The sequence below is a fragment of the Ostrea edulis genome, chromosome 3, assembly GCF_947568905.1.
Source record: "Ostrea edulis chromosome 3, xbOstEdul1.1, whole genome shotgun sequence".
NCBI lineage: Eukaryota > Metazoa > Mollusca > Bivalvia > Ostreida > Ostreidae > Ostrea > Ostrea edulis.
In genome coordinates this window covers 20,003,663-20,023,851 of record NC_079166.1, presented here as the reverse complement: position 1 = coordinate 20,023,851, position 20,189 = coordinate 20,003,663, and the positions used below count along the sequence as shown (strand labels likewise).

The following is a 20,189-nucleotide window of genomic DNA, read 5'->3' as shown; positions in this document are numbered from 1 at the left end:
TGTAAAAACTTTGATCCCCTACTGTTGCCCCATCTTACCCCTGAGTACCATGGGTTTTTTGGGTTTTTTTTTACAAACTGTACCATGTCAGGAAGCTTTCGTGCAAATGTAAACTTCTTTGGCCCAATGGTTCTTAAAAATCTCTGTAATGGTATGTAAAACTTTGATCCCCATTTTACCCTCAGGGGCCATGATTTTTACGTACTTGAATCTGCATTATGTCAGCAAGCATTCATGTAAATCTTCTGGCTCAGTGGTTCTTGAGAAGATTTTTAAAGATTTTCCCAATACTTATATGTAAAACTTTGATCCCCTATTACGGCCCCATCATACCCCCAGGGGCCATGGTTTTAACAAACTGGAATCTGCACTATGACAGGAAGCCTTCATGTAAATATCAGCTTTTCTGGCTCGGTGGTTCTTGAGAAGATTTTCCCTATATATTTGTATATAAAACTTTGATTCCCTATTGTGGCCCCATACTACCCCCAGCAGCCATGACTTTAACAATCTTGAATCTGCACTGTCAGGAAGCCTTCAGGTAAATCTCAGCTTTACTAGCTCAGTGGTTCTTGAGAAGATTTTCCCCATATATTTGTATGCAAAACTTTGATCCCCTATAGTGGCCCCATCATACCCCCAGGGGCCATGGTGTTACCAAACATTAATCTGCATTATGTAAGGAAGCTTTCATGTAAACAGCTCTTCTGGCCTAGTGGTTTTTGAGAAGATTTTTAAATGATCCCATCCTATTTTTTTCCCTTTTGTGATTATCTCCCCTTTGAAGAGGGCATGGCCCTTCATTTGTAAACACTTGAAATCCCTTCACCAATGGATGTTTTTGGCCAAGTTTGGTTATAATTGGCCCAGTGGTTCTGGAGAAGAAGTCGAAGATATAAAAAGTTTACAGACAGATGGACAAACGGAGGACAACAGGCGATCTGAAAAGCTCACTCAGGCTTTCAGCTCAGGTGAGCTAATAAAAACAGGTCAGCTAATAAAAAAGCAAAATTTGTGCCCATTGGAATTCCAACAGACTGTTGGAAGACCTGATCACCAAAGACTACGAAGATATTGTCAATGAGGAACACCAGCATATTTCTAAAATCAAATTCAGAGTACTTGTGCGTGGAATCAGAGTGGTATTAAGCAAAGTAATTGGATGACTAATCACTAGATATGAATATTTCCGTTTCATATATCCATTTTCCATGCAGTTTTACACTGGTAGAGGAATACATCAAAAGGAGCACAACTGTGTTTACTTATTTATTGTCATGTTTAACAAGTTAAATGACAAGGATATACAGTAATGCAGAGATACATCTGTCAGCCATGTTCCCTGATGGAAGTATACAAATGACCGTCAGAGAACAATCTTCATCAATGTGATCCATAATGCAAAGAATTTACATCTAGATAAATATCATAGCTTGTTTACTCATCTGCGTTTGTTGGGACTTAGGAGACGCAGATCATCAACAAACAATAGGATTTACAAATGATAGGACTACAATCTTTTAGTTTTTGAACTTGCATCAAAAGGTCAAAATAGACAACTCGCTCAGAAGTAAATCTCACTGTTTCAGCGTAAATTCTCTGTTTTCCCAAATGGTCTTTTCTATCTTACCTGTAAATACATTACAACAAAGATTTTTCGAAAGTCTTGTACTGTATCAATATAGTCAGTGTGTCAGGCAATATACAGTCTACTCCACTTATACTGAAGTCGTTTATATTGAACTACCTATTATATTGAAGTCGCTTATATTGAACTATCTGTTATATTGAGGTCGCTTACACTGAACTACATGTATCTGTTATATTGAAGTTGCTTACATTAAACTGTCTGTTATATTGAAGTCGCTTACATTGAACTATCTGTTACATTGAAGTCGCCTATATTGAACTATCTGTTATATTGAAGTCGCTTACATTGAACTATCTGTTACATTGAAGTCGCTTATATTGAACTATCTGTTATATTGAAGTCGCTTACATTGAACTATCTGTTATTTTGACAGTAATTATAAAGCTCAACATTGTATTGATCTTCAGATATAATAAAGGATTTAGGTTGGTCCCCTGAATTTCAATATATCTGGAGTAAACTCTATATAATACAGGATGAAAATATGCCTTTCACTTACTATCCTGAGAAGTAGGTAGGGTTATATTCAGAAAACAGTGAATTTCGCTGATCAACCTGAGCTTGACCCTATAAAGGGAAACAACTTTCGTAAAATTATCATGTAAATCAACTATTGAGCAGCCATGTCTGAGATTTACATATATATAAATTAATTTGAAAGACAACAGGCATGGATGACATTGCACATACACCATTAATTAGTAATCAATTACTTAATTAGTAATCAATCATTCAATTTTCTACCACAACAGTATGGTAATCTTGTTCATTTCAAACTTGTAATCATTAACATTTCTGTATATAGAGATAACAATCAAGTGCATAGGCACTCTGACTAAAGTAGAACTCAGATTGGCACATAGGCAAAAAAAATTAATCATTAGTTTCTCAGCCAAAAATTCCAATGATTAATGAGGCAAAGAGGTTTCTTTTCATTTTATCGATACCATTGTTTGGTACACTTATTTTAAATCACTCACTATAAAAAACAATATTTTCAAACACTTGTACTTTAGAAAAGATAAGATTATACATAAAACAATTATTTTAGCACAAATGGACTTTTGATTTCATAAAACATTTCTGCATTTAAAAATGGTTAAAAAAAGAAAAGAAACTTACTGTTTTTTAAAATGTTGATAAAATTTATCAATGTTATAGTTTTTAGTGCAATGCAGCTGTGCATGAGAAACTAAACATTAATTGTTTCTGGCCTTAGGAAAAACACGAACGACTACAAATCACTCAGTCCCATTTCTGCAAAATTGCTACGAATAATAGCTTCGAACCCTGACACAAAAGAATTTCATAAAATCGAAACTACATTCACACTAAAACACTTGCATCTGTAGTATAGAACTGAGAATCACCTGGTAAAATGCAGGAAATGATTAACTAATAAAATACTCCAAGTCCAGAGAATGTTTTAAAAAACCAATTGAATGACAATATCGTCTATAAAAATAAGCATATCTCTGTTCAACAAAAAAAAAAAAATCAACAATAAACCAAACGTCATTATATGTACATCTAAAATCATCCCCACGCCCCCCTCTTATGTACACATGTTCTCCATCAAAAATATCACGCAATCTCAGGACGCTTTACGAAATGACAAGATCAGTCATGCGGAAACACGGTCTTCAACCATGGTCGAGGTATATACTGAGCACCATCGAACCCTTCAAAGTAGTTCTCTATCCCCGGATGCATTATCTAGAAAAAGAGGATGGAATTCTGTATTTAACAATCTGATTATTGATCCCCCAGAAGTTCTTTACATACATTTTCAGGCCTTGCTTGCACACACTTAGAAGTAATTTTCATTTTCCTTTAGTTTTAAAACATACATGTATCATGAACTTATTGAATATAATGAATTATGTTTATCAAAATTGTTAAATGTCCCCCAGAACTTTGATTCAAGCATGTTTTACTGTATAAACAGTGTTAACATTATATACTAATAAACACGGTGATGTGAGGGTCCTCATATTGATAATACACAAATATTATTACAGCGATGTTGACATCATACATATACACACACAGCAATGTTGAACTTGATGTTACATGTATACATATATAAATAAAAACACATTGATATTGACATTACCTTGACATTGGATATGATAACACATTGATATTGACATTACCTTGACATTGGATATGATAACACATTGATATTGACATTACCTTGACATTGGATATGATATCAATGTTTTCCTGTGGAACATAGGTCAGTTGAGGTGTCATTCTGTCCCTGGTGTCCACTAGGATGGCATAATTCGGCTGAGTCCTCCAGTTCTGAAATACAATTGTCGGAGGTTTTATTAAGTACACACGTCTCTTTAGTGAACAGGTTCAGTGGGTAAGCATGTTAAAGCATCACTGAGCAGGTGGTAAGTTTTCCTGCATAAGATGAATCTATTAAGGTAAAAACACTAATATAACGAAAACACTTAATGAATTCAAACTTAATTATTGCAAAGTGATAATTATTTCCTATGAGAGGAAAAGAACAAAATTTATCTTGGTTAGGCCTAAAAAAATTAATTACTTAGTTCTCAGGCCCGCCCGCATCTCTTTTCTTAATGCGCATTACCCATTTTTATCATTAAATGAATAAAATAAAATTTCTCTCATGCGCTCGTAAGGTGCTAAAAAAATCCGGAAACCCTGACCGCATTTTAGAGACTCCCGTCAGTAAAATGTTTGACAAACGTCTGGATGATACAGACACGTGCAATCAAATCGTGCCATGGTTGTCTAAAAAACAGACGGACGATTTTAGGAGAACGTTTTGGGATTTACGATCAACTTCTAGAGATAACCGATAATGTGCCTCACCCAAAAGACGATAAAGGACGGTATGTGCAGGAATAAACTGAACAAACTCGGCAAAATTTAGTACCGTATCAAAACGAAAGTAGAAACGCTGAAATCTGAATGACATGTTTTGATACGTGATTTACAACTTAAACACAAAGATGACATAGGCTTACAGCAATTATGCACACTTCAATAAAAAATAAGATTGTTGTTTTCATCTGTCAACTCCATTTTGTATACATACACATGTAACAGGAATTAAAACACATTATCTGATTCACTGGGTTTTGACACAACCAGAGCAAACTGGTATATATCGTATATGTTCCCTCCAATATGCTTTTACTGTGCAGATAACACAGTTGAGCAAATTGGAGGGGCTTATCTCACTTGTGAAAGCTGAAGGGCTAATCACCAATTGCCACACAAAAAGAAAGAATGTAGAAAATGCAAGAGAAAACAAGAAGAGAAGGAAATAATGTTCTTAATTTCTTTCAATGTGTATTGAGCAATGGATAAAAAAAAATGGAGTTTTGAAATAAAATAAAAAAAAGAAATCCCTCGTCTGTTTTTTATGAGGTAAAAAGGGGAAAAAAAGGCCTCCCTCCCTCATTTATTTTTGACAAAACTGGCCTGAGAACAAATAATTAATTTTTTTTGGCCTTACATGGTTACAACGAGCTTTCTCTCACTGCCCTAGAGGTTCACTATAACCTTGTTTTACTGTATTTCCCTATGAGAAGGAAAATAAACAAAATTTGTACTGGATAATACAAAGTTTGGTTATAACAAACTTTTGCTGACCCTGGAGGTTCACTATAACTGTGTTTCACTGTATAACAAAGTTTTGCTATAACAAACTTTTGCTGACCTTGGAGGTTTGCTATAACCGTGTTTTACTGTGTAACAAAGTTTTGCTATAACAAACTTTTGCTGACCTTGGAGGTTCACTATAACTGTGTTTTACTGTATAACAAAGTTTTGCTATAACAAACTTTTGATGACCCTGGAGGTTCGCTATAACCGTGTTTTATTGTATTTTGTAAGTAGATAAAGAATTCGTTACTTACTGGTCTGTCTTGTCTGTGGTTCTGTTCTATCCAGCTCTCAGGGGCCTGACAGTAGATGAAAAAGGTCACTGGGAATTAACAGCATACACAAAAGAGCCATAAAGAAATATTTTTATGAAAAACTACTTTTACAATGAGTCATATGAAAGAGGGATAGCACACCTGAGAAATCTAATACAGATGGAAAGTGAAGAAAAAGTACAATAATATTCTGAAACTGAAAACTTTCCCCATATTTAGTTTTAAAAATGCAGTTTTAGTAGAAAGTAACCTGAAAAAGTAAAACCCCTGCTAGACTCTAACTACAGTGATCTACAGATCAGTAGTTGACATGTAACCCTAAAAATCTGACCAGCTACAGTGTATATAGGCTATTCGATTTAAAAGGAATATACGTGTATTGATGATATTCATATTTTCATTCCTGTTTCAAAATGAAGTCGGCCACTATGTGTCATTCTTCCTTAATCAGAGAAGTGTTGCTTGCCAGTGCAGAAAATCTCTGATGCATGACCAGTGCACACCCTTCAGAGATTTTCATAACAGTAAGCTTTTATTTCTGCGAGTCAAACATGGAACAAGAAACAAAACAAGATGCATTTGTACAAACAAAAATGAGTTTCATCAAAAGGGGACAGCTTGTGCTTTTGTTAGATAACTGAGAATGAGAGAGAAGAAAACATCTAAACTAAGGTCATATTTAATTTCAATCTATATCAATAGGCTCACCTACAGAACACATAAATCTGTATATCAATAGGCTCACCCACAGAACACATAGGTCTGTATATCAATAGGCTCACCCACAGAACACATAGATCTGTATATCAATAGGCTCACCTACAGAACACACATGTCTGTATATAAATAGGCTCACCTACAGAACACATAGATCTGTAAATCAATATACGCTCACCTACAGAACACATAAATCTGTATAGCAATAGGCTCACCTACAGAACACATAAATCTGTATATCAATAGGCTCACCTACAGAACACATAGATCTGTAAATCAATATAGGCTCACTTACAGAACACATAAATCTGTATATAAATAGGCTCACCTACAGAACACACATGTCTGTATATAAATAGGCTCACCTACAGAACACACATGTCTGTATATAAATAGGCTCACCTACAGAACACATAAATCTGTATATCAATAGGCTCACCTACAGAACACATAAATCTGTATATCAATAGGCTCACCTACAGAACACATAGGTCTGTATATCAATAGGCTCACCTACAGAACACATAGATCTGTATATCAATAGGCTCACCTACAGAACACATAGGTCAGTATATTGATTTTTTTTTTTAATTTACTTCCATCATGCACCATTTTCAGGGGCAGTTCAGAATTGATGAAGTAAATTGAACAATGAAAATCAATGCTTAGTGTCTAATGGTCAGTTATGAGATGACTTTGCTCTCTATCAAAGTGTACTTTGAAAGAACCTATTTTGACCATTCAAATGACCTACACTAATTCAAACAAAAACAGCTCCACCTATAACAGATCTTTGTTTTCTTGTAAGATTTCTACAAAAATACACATACATGCCAACTTTCCCGATTTGTGCGGGATTCTCCCGATTTGAAGCAGTTGAAAAGGCAAATCCTGATATCCTGATCAGGATTGCAAAAATACCCCGAAATCCCGATTTTCTAAAAATATCTCCCATTTTATGACAACAAACCCCCATTTCCAACCGTAATTTGAAATCCCGCGTCATTTCTGAAATGGCCAATCAGAAATCGGGACAATAGTCAGCCATTGCTGTTTACCTGTGTCGCATGGTATCGGGCAATCTCTACCCAGAGTTATCGTTCCTTACACTCACTTACACCTCTGTCAACGTCTCAAGGGTTTTACAAGATTTTTGTAAAATGGCACATATACTCAAATAAAGTATGGTTTTGACTTCAGTTACAAAAATATACGTAAATAAATAAATATTGAGCAGATGTCAAGTCTTTTTGTAACACAAGAAGCATTGATTTGGGTTGAAACGTGAATATTGGGTAGTTCTATTGCACCAGGCCTATACATAGGTACATGAAGAATATATAGTAATGGAAAAAAATCTACAAATAGTTTCTTGTCCTACATTTTCCCAATATTTTATAAAATAGTTCTTAGTTTTATTAGTCGTAAAAAAAAAAGTGAATTTACATGTGGAATTACATTGCTTATTTTGGACGTTAACAGAGGTGTAAGTGAGAGCAAGGAACGACAACTCTGGGTAGAGATTGGGTATCGGGGTGGTGTAATTTACCTGGTCTGCCTGTGTCGGGGTGCTTATTGGACAGTGCGAAGCATGTTTTGATAGTAATTAATCGGGAAGACGGATTTCAAATTGACATATCCTTAACACAAACGTGAATGACAACAATGATAGTGTCACCACCAAACAATCGGACATTCCCGATTTTTGCCTCTCGCTGACAGCATCCAAAATATGCAATAAGGTACGTCATATATAATATATTTTTTCCCAACTATAATAATATAGGCTATCCGAATCTATCTCTCTATAGCGATGTATTATATAGTCTATATATTGTAGTATTCAATAGACTTTGTGATGCATAATTCGCAGAAGTCTGTACTGAATTTTTATATTAGCAAGTAGCCTTCATTTACAAGTAAAAACGTGTATTTTGATGTGTTTTTTTCCTGGTAATTATTTCAGATGTCATGGGTGCAAAGGTTGTGTTCGCAAACTTCATAGCAGGGCAGACCCCTCCTTTTCTGGTTGCAATGCACATTGTTCCACCAGACTCTGCAAGCCCATGTTTACAGACAAGCAAGATTGCCTTTGTAGTCATACCTAAATGCATGTGCTTTAATTTAAATTTTGATATATAGACCAGTCAATGTGTATATGGTGTAAAAGGATGCAACTTTAAGTATTATTTGATAATATGTATGTGACTTCTTGTTGGAGAGGATTTTTTGCTGAATAGATGATTTTAATAAAATATCTAATATGTATATCTTTCAAAGTTTTTTTTTAATATATAGTTTTGTTAAAGTTAATGGTCAAGCACACTTGATGTTGTGTATGATTAATGATTAGATTGATATTTTATTTGAAAAGACAAATATTTATTTTCATGGTAAAATGTCGTGAATTTTGAGCTTTGAAAAAAAGGTCGTCGCGCGCAAAATCCCCCATGGGGATTTTTAAAAGTTGGCATGTATTTTCAAAGTAAATTTTTTGCATAAACAAACAATAGGGTTACATGGGTTCTACATGTACATGCCTTCCATCTGTAGGGGACATTTCCCAAGTCACTGATAAAATCGTTGATAAATTTAAAGACAGTGTAATAATTTATCATAGTCACTGTCATGATGACGCATCAATCATTTTCTATAGATCAGAAACCTCTGGTGTGTCCAGGTCATTAACATCATCATTATTTTTTTTTGTACCACATTTCGTTGTTTCTCGTTTCTCATTTTAAACACATACATGTTTATGTACCCTATTTCTGCAGTCAAAATTGAAATGTAATCACAGAGTTACTTACCCTGGCCTGTGGGTCCCACGCCACGATTACCCCTCGGTAACCCCAGATTTTGTGTCGTATCACTTGACCCACTCTATACTTGACCTCAGGTGGCCTTGGACTTCGGGGATCTGTTGAAGCTGAAATTGACAGTTTAGTTCAACTCAGAGGCTGTATTATATAATAAAAGACTTAGAACATACCATTTAACATAAATTGATGCATAAAGAACTGAAGCGTATTCATGAGAAAACGACTATCATTACAATTTTTAAAAAAAACATCAAAGGCAAAAACATTAGAAATGTAAATATTTGTAAATATTCCCAAAAATGAATGTTGATGGGAGCAATATGTGCTTATGAATATTGAAAAATATAGCATATCTATTCTAACGGCTGAGAATTCTTACAGAAATAAAAGTATGTGAAACATAAAAAATAAATTTCAAATTTTTCAAAATACATAAGGATATGAACTGCAACACTTCATGCCGGCGTACTGCTCATGAAGCACTAATATGTTTCATGAAGTATGTTGGGGTAAAGCTAGTGTTAAATCTAGGATCTAGAGAGGGCACACATATCATATGTTCAAAAGGGAACTTTTTGTTGCAGTAAGACAATTTCGGGGCACTTTCATTGTATCATACTATGATAGTAATAGAATAATCATTTAGCCTCTTTAAAAGTTAATACCTGCTGCCTTGATTTTAAACTTTTCAATCAACCTTGTGAAATAAAGAACAAAATGCGCATATATTAACAAATATTTTTTTTTAAAATTTAGAGGAAAAAGGGCATGGCGCCAGCCAAAAAGGACATGGCACCAGCCAAAAAGGACATGGCACGGTGCCATGCTAGTTTGCTTTAGATTTAACACTAGGTAAAGCGTTGCAGCTCATGCCCTCATGATGTGTTTTTCAAAACTGGAATTTATTTCTTTAATGTCGCCTTCCCATGAATAACCACGTTACCTCCAAAGTATCCCTCCGGGTCTTTATATCTCAGAACTTCTATGGCAGGGGATTCCCCATTGAGATCATCTTGTCCAGCGTAGCTCCCCCGTTCTTCACTGAATATGAAACTCATACACCACTGCTGCCAGGACTTCCAGGATAAATATCTCTCTTTAAAACCAGCAGCATTGTTGAATAAACTAAAGGACATAAACATAGCTCAATTAATAGCTTGCTACTGACCATCAATAAAAATACTGTAGAGAGGGAAACATTCGCCCCCTTTTTATTCTTGCCCCCCTTTGACCTTGTTGTCAGTGAGTGAATATAAGACTGAACGAAACTATTTGCTCTATTATCTCTCTTTTACATAACTGTGTCTGGATGAATCTAAAACTGGGCGAAACCGTCAGCAAGTGTAGAGAAGCGAAAATTACGCAGGGCGAAAATAACCCTGTATACATTATACAAACTTTTACTTGGAAAATACCTGTGAAATAGATGTATTTATAAATGGTTTCTAATCTAAACATTTCTATAAGAAACCTTAAGGAATGTTGTAATGTTAAACTCTATGTACATGCATACACTGTAAATATGACAATATCTGCTGTTTACATCTCTTATGATAAATTATCACTACTGGTATCAAATGATAAATGTTTTGACAGAGGTGTTAGAAAAACTGGTGTGGTTTAGAATTATCATGTAAAAATATATGATACAGTTGTTCATATTTCAAAAGGTCCTGATAATTATTTGGAACATTCTGTGTCCATCCTTACTGATAATTTGTCTGTGATGAAGATACTTATTAGTAACTTGTCTGTGTTGGAGATATTTATATACTTATTGATAATTTCTCTGTGTTGGATACTTATTAAAAATTTGTTTGTCTTGGAGATATATGGTACAAGGGTTAGGGGTTTTGGTACTACTGTAGACCCAAACTGATCAAACTGATTAAATTCTTTTTCATTTGAAAGACTTCTTTCATTTTACTGACTCCCGTGGGCATCCGGGTTACGATCAGTCCTCATCACCCTCTTGCTTGTCGTAAGAGGCAACTAAATGGGGCGGTCGTTCGGATGAGACCGCAAAAACCGAGGTCCCGTATCACAGCAGGTGTAGCACGATAAAGATCCCTCCCTGCTCAATGGCCATAAGCACCGAGCATAGGACGACATTTTGCATCCCTTCACCGGCAGTGGTGATACCTCCATGTGAGTGAAATATTCTCGAGAGGGACGTACGTTAAACAATATACAAACAATCAATCAATCTTACTTTCTGATTGCATAGCTGCGTTGAGATTCATTAGTAGACATATATCTAGAGACTATGTACTGCAATGGAACTGCCATCAACAGTAGTCCCAGCTGTAAACCTGCTATTCGGTCTATAGGCATTGTGCTTTATTACCAATCCATTCATCTGAAACAAAATGAAGGATACAATATGAAAATCATTCTAAATTTCTTCTTTATGTATGAAACAGTTCAAATTTGGAGTTTAAAATATTTTAGCAATATACATTGCTTTTTCAAAATTTTGATTTTGCTGTAATGCATTACAAACACATGGTACGTATTCTATCAATAAAGCAGATTATTGTCCTGAAATCAATTTTCAGAATGAACGAATATATGTATAATGGACAAATTTGATCATTTTGGCAGTGTTTAAAGTTCATAAGTTAAATCTTGAGAAATATGCTTCTAGTAAGATGTTGATTGCGTTAGAAGTTTTAATCTGTAGGGTTTTATAGGCTGCCCACCATTCCCAGACAGCGTGAAAACCCCACCATGACTCCGACATTCCTCAGCAGTGATGAAAGACTACTCACACTAGACACCCATTTATAACACATACACTCATGTCTGCAACAGAAAGGGACAAAATGCAATGGACCACACCAGAATTCGAACCCGAGCCCATTGAATCTCTAGTCAGGTACTCTACCAATGGAGCAATCTGGCAAACCGGAGATGGAACCCGTCTGACCACCACATTTCTCCCTCCTTACATTTCTTCAAACCTTGAAGATGTCAACCCAGGATCTTTATCCTCTAGCAAGCATTTTCACCTGGCAGTTCCTGAGCCGATATACAACAGGGAGAAATTGCAACGAACCAGACTGAGATTCGAATTCGGCCTCCATAAATCTGTAGTCAAGAGCTTTACCAACTGAGCTATCTGGCCACCGGCAATCGAACCAGTCTGACCACCACATCACCCAGGCCCCCTGAATATCTAGTCAGGTGCTCTACCAACTGAGATAACTAGCCAATGGCAATTCGTCTGACCGCCATATACATAAGCCATATACCAATGTTTTGTTTTCGCAATGCCTTCAATTTTATTGATAGTGACATATGAGTAGAGAGAAGAGAACAATAAAATAAGGAGACTAAAATGGCTTGATGTAGAGCTAGTACCATGTCTATAGAAATGATGTATCTTAAAACTGAAACATAAACAAAGACTACAAAATTATTTATTTCTAAGGGTTACTGGAATCTGTGCAATACCCCCCAAAAAGTGCTATACCCAGAAAAAAGTACACTATACCCAATACTGCGATAATATACACAGGATATCCTCTTAGATGGGTTGAGAAATGGTCATCTGGAAAAAATGGTACACTGAATTGGTACCGTTACCGTTATACAGCCAATTCATAGAAAAATCCAATACATCCGGCACTATTTGCCGGCGCCATTGCTTTTGACGTATTATAAGGTATACCACGCCCGATCAAATTAAAGACGATGATGTAGTTTAAATGATGGTGGGTTTTTCTAAGTTTATAAATTCAAATATATGTATATTTTTTTATTTTTTAATATAAGTTGATGCCCCATCACCTGTCATTTTGTCACCAAAATGAATTCAATGGATTTTTGATTTTTTTTAAAATTAAATATCATGAATTTAACACCAGTATTTAATTATTTCAAACACTTTTTAATCTCAAAGGCAGGCATGAGTATGTAATTTAAGTGATTAAATAATTTTCTTGCAAGACAAATGCACACAAATACACACACATACACACTAATATAAATAAGGAAGTTAGCCATAAGGAAAACATGAATTTGAAATTTATTTAAACATTCATAGTTTCCATATGTTCCCAGCCCTAGCCACGTGGAGGCCTCCTTTCTGTAGAGCCATAATTTCTTTTTTTTAAAATGAAAAATTTAAAGAAAAAAGGACCAAAATCATGAAGAACACAACATACAAAAACTTAAAACACATAAAACATCTGTAAATTTACATTTATAATTTATTTTTTGCTTATGTTAAATAAAAAATATTGAAACCAAAGGAAACCAAACTATCAAAAACATAAGAGACAAAAATTTAAAACATCTTTAGTTTTACATTTACAAACAAGAATTTCATTGTCATGTCATTTTCTGCTCATGTTAGATAAAAATATCAAAACCAAAGGACCAAAACTATAAATACGAGAGACAAAAATTAAAAACACACGAAACATCTTTAGTTTGTTTTTAAAATGAAGCAATGAAATATTTTAGGACCTTGACCATAAAAAGAACAGATCAATAGATGAAAAGAGATAGGAATATAAACACTTAATACTATAAAAAATATTTCAATATTACATAATTATGATTTTTTTAAAAATAAAACAATCCGTTTCATATAAAAATCATTAAGATTATATATTTCATTACGATATCCTTGTTTGGGAAAAAGAGGATGCCAACAAAAACCATTACAACAAAACAAAAAATTAAATATTTAGAGAATTTTAAAAGACCATATGAGATTCATAATTGAAAAAAAAAAACACATTTGTAACATTATATTAACATAAAAAATTAGTATTTCATGTATAAATGTAATTATAGATGTGTGCAGTGCAGAAGTGTTAACTTTGCCAGTATCAGTACCTCCGAATGATTGTTATTTATTTTCATTGTTATAATTAATTGCTTGTTTAACCTGTGGTGCATCCCCCCCCCCCCCCCCCCCCCCCCCGTAAATATGCAATATACATAGCTTATAGTGTAAACAATTTGTAAGGAAGAAATTTTGTCTTGCAAAAAAATTATTTAATAACTTAAATTACATACTCATGCCTGCTTTTGAGATTAAAAAGTGTTAAGTGTTTGAAATAATTAAATACTGGTGTTAAATTCATGATATTTAATATAAAAAAAAAAAAATTAAAAATCCATTGAATTCATTTTCGTGACAAAATGACAGGTGATGGGGCATCATCTTACATTAAAAAATAAAAAATTATACATATACTTGAATTTATAAACTTAGAAAAACCCACCAACATTTAAACTACATCATCGTCTTTAATTTGATCGGGCGTGGTATACCTTATAATACGTCACAAGCAATGGCGCCGGCAAATGGCGCCGGATGTATTGGATTTTTCTATGAATTGGCTGTATAACGGTAACGGTACCAATTCAGTGTACCATTTTTTCCAGATAACCATTTCTCAACCCATCTAAGAGGATATCCTGTGTATATTATCGCAGTATTGGGTATAGTGTACTTTTTTCTGGGTATAGCACTTTTTTGGGGGTATTGCACAGATTCCAGGCACCGTATTTCTAACTATAGTCATGTAGTTTTACTTGTCTTCGAGTCTGGTATCGCCGATGTGTTGCGCTTAAAAGAAAAAGATTAAATAAGCTGAAATACGACTTAAAACAACATTATCATACCTCTAGACTCATCAATCATTCACAAGCATTGATCACGTATCAGTTATGCAAGAATTTCTCTAACCTGTTCAAATTTCCCTCCGTCTTATTGAAATTGACCGGATAATATCCTCGGTTTTCCAATTTTGTTAGTCTTCCATAATCAACAAAGTCGTCGGTAACAAATAAGTTTGGACTAAACTGTAACTTTCAATCTTAATACTGCTAAATTCAGGAACAAATCATGAAATGCCACGATATTGTTGACATCGACTATTTTCTGGTTGTCGTAAATTTAACTGGTTCCCTTTTCGGAGCCTCCTAAATACAGCTTTTATTTAGGCCTGTCACAAATTTGATTTTGTTGGACATTTATAGCTTTTTAAAGACAAAATTTGAGCCACTATTTATTGTTGAACGTTAGTTTGAATGTCGTAAGATTTCTTTGGCACTGTCATAGGCCCCCAAGACAGAGGGCATGTGAAGCTCACATGTATCGAGCTTCCTTCATTTGTGAGCATCGCTAACACAGATCGGTTCTTGCATAGTTTTATCTTGGTCATATCTCGACAATAACAACGTTGAACAAAATTAACTTTAAGGTCACAAAAAGAAAAACTAAACCTTAAATATCTACAAAGTAATAGTAGAGCTCTTCTGACTGGGTAAACTCGGTTGAGATTCGGCTCGGCTGAATATTTGGACTGACGCCTTCACCAAACCTCAGAGCGGTTCATCATAATTCATGTCTGGAAATTTACTTTCAGCTTCGGCCGGTTAAAAAATTAACGATACCAAATATGAGAGTTTAAAAAGATATAGTAGGAGTAATGTCAATTTTCTAAAATTTCACATAATTTTCAAGGTCTTGTCTTAAAATAGAACGAAAAAAGTGGGACTGGAGACCAAATTTTTTAAATTATTGGCGAAAATAATGAATTTTTATACAAAATTTCGAGTAAATTAATTTAAACTTTTTTAAGAAGCAGTTGTTCTATTTGGAAAAATACAACAACCAAAGTAACAAATTACATGTACAACATTTGATTTATAGTTCCAAGTCTCAACTACTTGTGTAAAATAAATTCTAAAACCTAAATACACGTATAGGAGTATAAAATTAGAAGATATATTAGATGAACCAGAAACTGTAATATCATGCAGATTTAGAAGTTTTTGATTAATCAATCCTTCCGCCACAAAATATAGTCCCTACAAAACCCTTTCAAAATTTGAATTGGCACACGAGAGGTTAGAGCGTTCGCCCCGCGTACGGTAGGCCGGGGTTCGAATCCCGGCCGCGACAGACCCAAGTCGATAAAAAACAGGTAGTGACAGTTCCATCGCCAGACGCTCGGCATCAGGTGTGAATGTCACGGGTCCTCGGAGATGACCTTAAAAACGGATGACCCGTGTCACAATAGGTGTGGCACGCTAAAGAACCCTCACTGCTCAATGGCCGTAAGCGCCGAGCATAGGCCTAAATTTGAAGCCCTTCACCGGTCTTGGTGACGTCTCCATATGAGTGAAAAATTCTCGAGCAAGACGTTAAGCAAGATACTATCAAGATTTCGGAATTTAGAGCTTTGATTTTTTTTATTTTGCGCTTGTTAAGATTTTTAGACAATATTGTGAAGTCAACTTCTCCCGACGTCAAAATATGAGTTATCTACCAGTCCATACTAAGTTTGATCTCTATCAGGAAGAGAGTTCTAACCTAATAAGCAGCAATTCTTCATATCCATAGTTAAGGAGGTACTCTACATCATCATAATGGCTGATTTTCTTTAAAAACATAGAGGAAAAAATTAATGTCACCAATATTTGACTTTTCTTTTTTCAATTTAGATACGTAGCAGAGTAGCTCAGTAGGTTAGCATGACTGTTGGTCACACGTTCGATTCCAGCAGGAGTTTTAATTTTTCCCCACATTATCTTCTACTAAAACTGTATTTTTTGACAAAATAAAGTAAATTTGAAAACTTTCAACTTTCAAATATTGTTGTACATATCCTCACTGTCATGATCGTGTGCAGGATTGGACAAAACAAGATGGCAGACAGCATTTCCAAACAAAGGTAGGCTCTTAAAACTCTTCATTTTACCGACTTATTAGACGACGAATTTATGAATTTAAAATACTGCCTGGCCAGGGAGGCATCATTAAGTTGATTGGTTGTTGGAATTCTTACTCATGTACACGTACAACTCTAAATTCATTGATCGAAGTTGACGATGTTGCCTCGATAGAATTCGAAGCGGGCGAAGATGTTTCTAATCATGTTTTCATGCATTTTAAGAAAGATACTTTCGGTAAAATAGACTCTGCACATATCTTTTGATGAAAACTTGAACCAGTGTATGCGATTTGTCCCTTAAATTGCCTTGGTTAGATAGATATTTTGACTTGAACATTTGCTAATGTGCAGGATTGGACTGTGGTCGTTTCCACGATAAACGTGCCGGATTGGACCTCGATTTTGGTTCAGGATTGGACCCTTTCTTAAATACATGCATTTTTTTTCTTACAGATCCAGTCAGGAGCAGACTTCCTTAAGCTTAAAAGTTGCAAGTGAATGAAGTGTGTTCTATGTTATGTCTCCTACTAAAACCATGGTTTTGACAAACCTAAAAGAGCACGTGGAGCAAGGAACTATCAGTAAGCCGGACGAGACAGCTCAAAAATCTTTAAGTGTTTGAGAATTTCACCGCGCACATGAATCTAAAGTTCTGCCACACGTTAGAAGGAGCCTTGTTCTCGAAGATCAACATGTTGAAAAGTCTTCATTTTGCAGAAGCAAATACATTTATATTGTATATACACATGTAGACCATGTTCGATTTCCAACCACTTAACATTTGTGATATCTGCATGGAATTATTAAAACTGAGCATGGTTTGACGTATAATAATCTCTTCAGGCATGATGGTTTACATTTCACAAAGCTGTTCAATGACAATAAAGACTATAAGATGTTGAGATGTTCATGTTTTCAATACTTAATCATCTGTCCACATGCACTTGTTCCTTTCATATGTATGCTTCTGCTGGAACCAGTTTTGATTGTTAAAGCGGGATTTATTATCTTTTGAAAAATTTCCCTATCATTTTAATTCTAATAATCTTGAGTGCATATGTCGTGCAAGATATCGAGGCCAACTCACTTACAAGGATAATTACTTACGGTAAAAGTGTTTGTTGGAATGCAGTAAATATCAGTATTTTTGTATTTAAAAACCTTTCGTATCTTTTAATTACATTGAATTCAACCTTAGAGTGCATATACTGATGAAAGAAAATAAAAAGGATATTTTCTCAGAAATTCACAATATCACTCCTGTAGCTGACATATGAACCTAAATGAAAAGCAGGTTTTTCTTCAATATTTGCTGCTCAGATGAGAGGTTACTCTTCATTACAAATTTTTCACTAGTTGTTATCAGTTCAATACAAACGCAATAACATTGAAATATATTTAATAACAAGTAAAAATTAAGAACACTTCTGGTTCAATGAAATAACAAATCAACATGTGTAAAATGCAGTGCAAAAGATTAGTAGTATCTCTGTAAAACAAAGCATAATACCGTAAAAATAATCGTTTCATAATGTACATAAACGGATATATAAAACGGCTGCCATGGTATATGTATGCACTTCGTGTATTCAGAAAACAATGTAATTTTTTTACTTCATGTTTCTTTTATAATGTGCAAAAGCGTGTGTTGCACTGGTCACAAACGAAGACAATTTCTCTGATTGATGTTTCCTTTTTACATGCCTACGAAATTCAGAATTGGTCTTGAATTCCTCACCACCAATTTCGCACATTCGAAGTGTACCCATCTCATGGAATGAAGTTCTAGGGCTTGATACCTGAAACAAAGGAGAAAATCTATATAACAGAGTTTAGAATTAGGGAATATGTAAGCGGGTTAATTGAATTCAGGAAACGTCGAATTTATATTGTTACAGAGGATTATGAAATGATGATAATTTCTCACGTGTTTTATAGGTCAAAATGGCCTTATATATCCTGGATACGAACAGTCAACGTTACATCTGTCGTAAGCAAAGATTGGTGATTCATGTATAGATCTGTTATATTGGTTCAATTTGAAGGAGATAGCGAATGAATATTTTTACAGTAGCAATTGTCGTCGTTGGGAACTTAAACGAAGATGTAATTTGATAACAGTAAAAAAAAAATTCAAAATACACCATGGTCATGTTGGAAATGTCTGAGAATCTAATAACTACATTAAGGTAGCGACGGATAGCAACCACGTCATCAGTAAAAATTGTGTATTTTCACGTGAATTCATTTTCCGGAATTCCTTACTCCGTCATAGAATAGTCGAAAAACAAAAAGGGGTTCCGAAAGTGTTTTGTTGCTGTGACTGACTCGCCTACAGAAAATATGCACATACCACATAAGTATACGTCAATGTCTGTAATAATGGTAGATCAAATGTTTCATATGTGTGAAACTTTTTGCTAATCGAAATGTTAAACCAACCACCAATCCATGTACATAGATGCGATACGTAAACAAAGTTGTTGATTGATGCATCGTAATGTCCGAGTGCTGCATGCTGAGAGATTAAATACTGTTTATACAGTCATTGAGAGGCTAAACAAAGTTTCTTGCAAGAAGAGGAAGTTGGTGGATGCATTCAACTTGGACAACGAAATCATAGTTTCGTTTGGTGAGTGAAAAAAATGCCATAAATTTGTATTCAAAAGTTCAACTCACACACTATCAAACTTCCGTTATATAAGCCGTCTCCTGCAAAGAACAATAACTCGTGCGTAGGGGCAATAACCTTTACCGTATTTCCGGTTGCAAGAACGTCGAGCCCTACTTTCGCTATAGCCGCGCGCTATTCTCAATTTAATTCTCTCGAGCCCTCTACAGACAAGGTAAGCTGTATTTGACGATTATTTTAAAACTTATTGATGATATATTAGTTTTAGAGGAGATTGTGTAATACAGTGTCACAAATTATAAGTGTAATAATGTGCAAGAATTCATGAAAATGAACATGCATAGATGTAGCTGTATCTAGTCTATATGCAGAGGGGATTTGCATTTGATATCTGTTCTTATATTTACTTTTTTTGTTGTAGAAAATATCGCATTTTTTCTATTTGTATGAAGAAGGAACTCCTTAAATCAATCTACATGTAGGTGAGATGCAATTTTCACATTTAGCAGTCCTGATCTCCATTTTATTAATTTACTTCTCAGTAAAAAATTTAAAATGTATACTTCAAATGTATGAAACTGCAAGTACATATACATATTCTCTTATTACAGTATTTATGCATGTATACTCTTGATGATGGGCCCCTAGGTAGCTAAATCTGTTCTTTTTCCTGTTTGTTTATTCCATTTTGAAGAGCTTTCAATTTCATTCATATTTTCCTGTGCATGATGAGTATTTACAAAC

At 34.7% G+C, this 20,189-nt stretch overlaps 1 protein-coding gene and 3 long non-coding RNA genes across 5 annotated transcripts in view; 2 read left to right on the top strand and 2 right to left on the bottom strand.

Annotated features, from left to right (window-relative positions):
• Positions 1-1,256: 1,256 nt before the first annotated feature.
• LOC125676048 (uncharacterized) lies at positions 1,257-15,031 on the bottom strand. Of its 2 annotated transcripts, XM_048913941.2 has the most exons (8): positions 14,821-15,030; positions 14,667-14,700; positions 11,326-11,472; positions 10,057-10,238; positions 9,102-9,220; positions 5,554-5,598; positions 3,848-3,958; positions 1,257-3,367 (listed from the first exon to the last, which is right to left on the bottom strand). In XM_048913941.2, the coding sequence occupies exons 3-8, from the start codon at positions 11,445-11,447 to the stop codon at positions 3,272-3,274; spliced, it is 675 nt and encodes a 224-aa protein (XP_048769898.1). In that variant the 5' UTR covers positions 11,448-11,472; positions 14,667-14,700; positions 14,821-15,030; the 3' UTR covers positions 1,257-3,271. The 2 variants fall into 2 exon arrangements, with proteins under 2 accessions (XP_048769898.1, XP_048769897.1); XM_048913940.2 differs by lacking the exon at positions 14,667-14,700 and having other exon boundaries at positions 14,821-15,031.
• A 3,164-nt stretch (positions 15,032-18,195) lies between these two features.
• LOC130052542 (uncharacterized) lies at positions 18,196-19,289 on the bottom strand. The gene is made up of 2 exons (XR_008800880.1): positions 18,741-19,289; positions 18,196-18,612 (listed from the first exon to the last, which is right to left on the bottom strand). It is a non-coding gene; the product is annotated as an uncharacterized LOC130052542 (long non-coding RNA).
• The window catches only part of LOC130052541 (uncharacterized), a 10,568-nt gene continuing 9,667 nt past the window's right edge, over positions 19,289-20,189 (top strand). The window contains exon 1 of the long non-coding RNA XR_008800879.1: positions 19,289-19,445. This is a non-coding gene — a long non-coding RNA (uncharacterized LOC130052541). The remainder of the gene's footprint in view (positions 19,446-20,189) is intronic.
• The window catches only part of LOC130052540 (uncharacterized), a 5,694-nt gene continuing 5,043 nt past the window's right edge, over positions 19,539-20,189 (top strand). Inside the window, exons 1-2 of the long non-coding RNA XR_008800877.1 lie at positions 19,539-19,659; positions 19,867-19,927. This is a non-coding gene — a long non-coding RNA (uncharacterized LOC130052540). The remainder of the gene's footprint in view (positions 19,660-19,866; positions 19,928-20,189) is intronic.

Excerpts from the sequence above, each read along its gene's own strand:
- LOC125676048 (XM_048913940.2), bottom strand. The coding sequence starts at position 11,447 with ATGCCTATAGACCGAATAGCAGGTTTACAGCTGGGACTACTGTTGATG. Across the intron at positions 10,239-11,325 it reads CGCAGCTATGCAATCAGAAA|TTTATTCAACAATGCTGCTG; the intron begins GTAAGATTGATT and ends TATGTCCTTTAG. Across the intron at positions 9,221-10,056 it reads CCCGGAGGGATACTTTGGAG|CTTCAACAGATCCCCGAAGT; the intron begins GTAACGTGGTTA and ends TGTCAATTTCAG.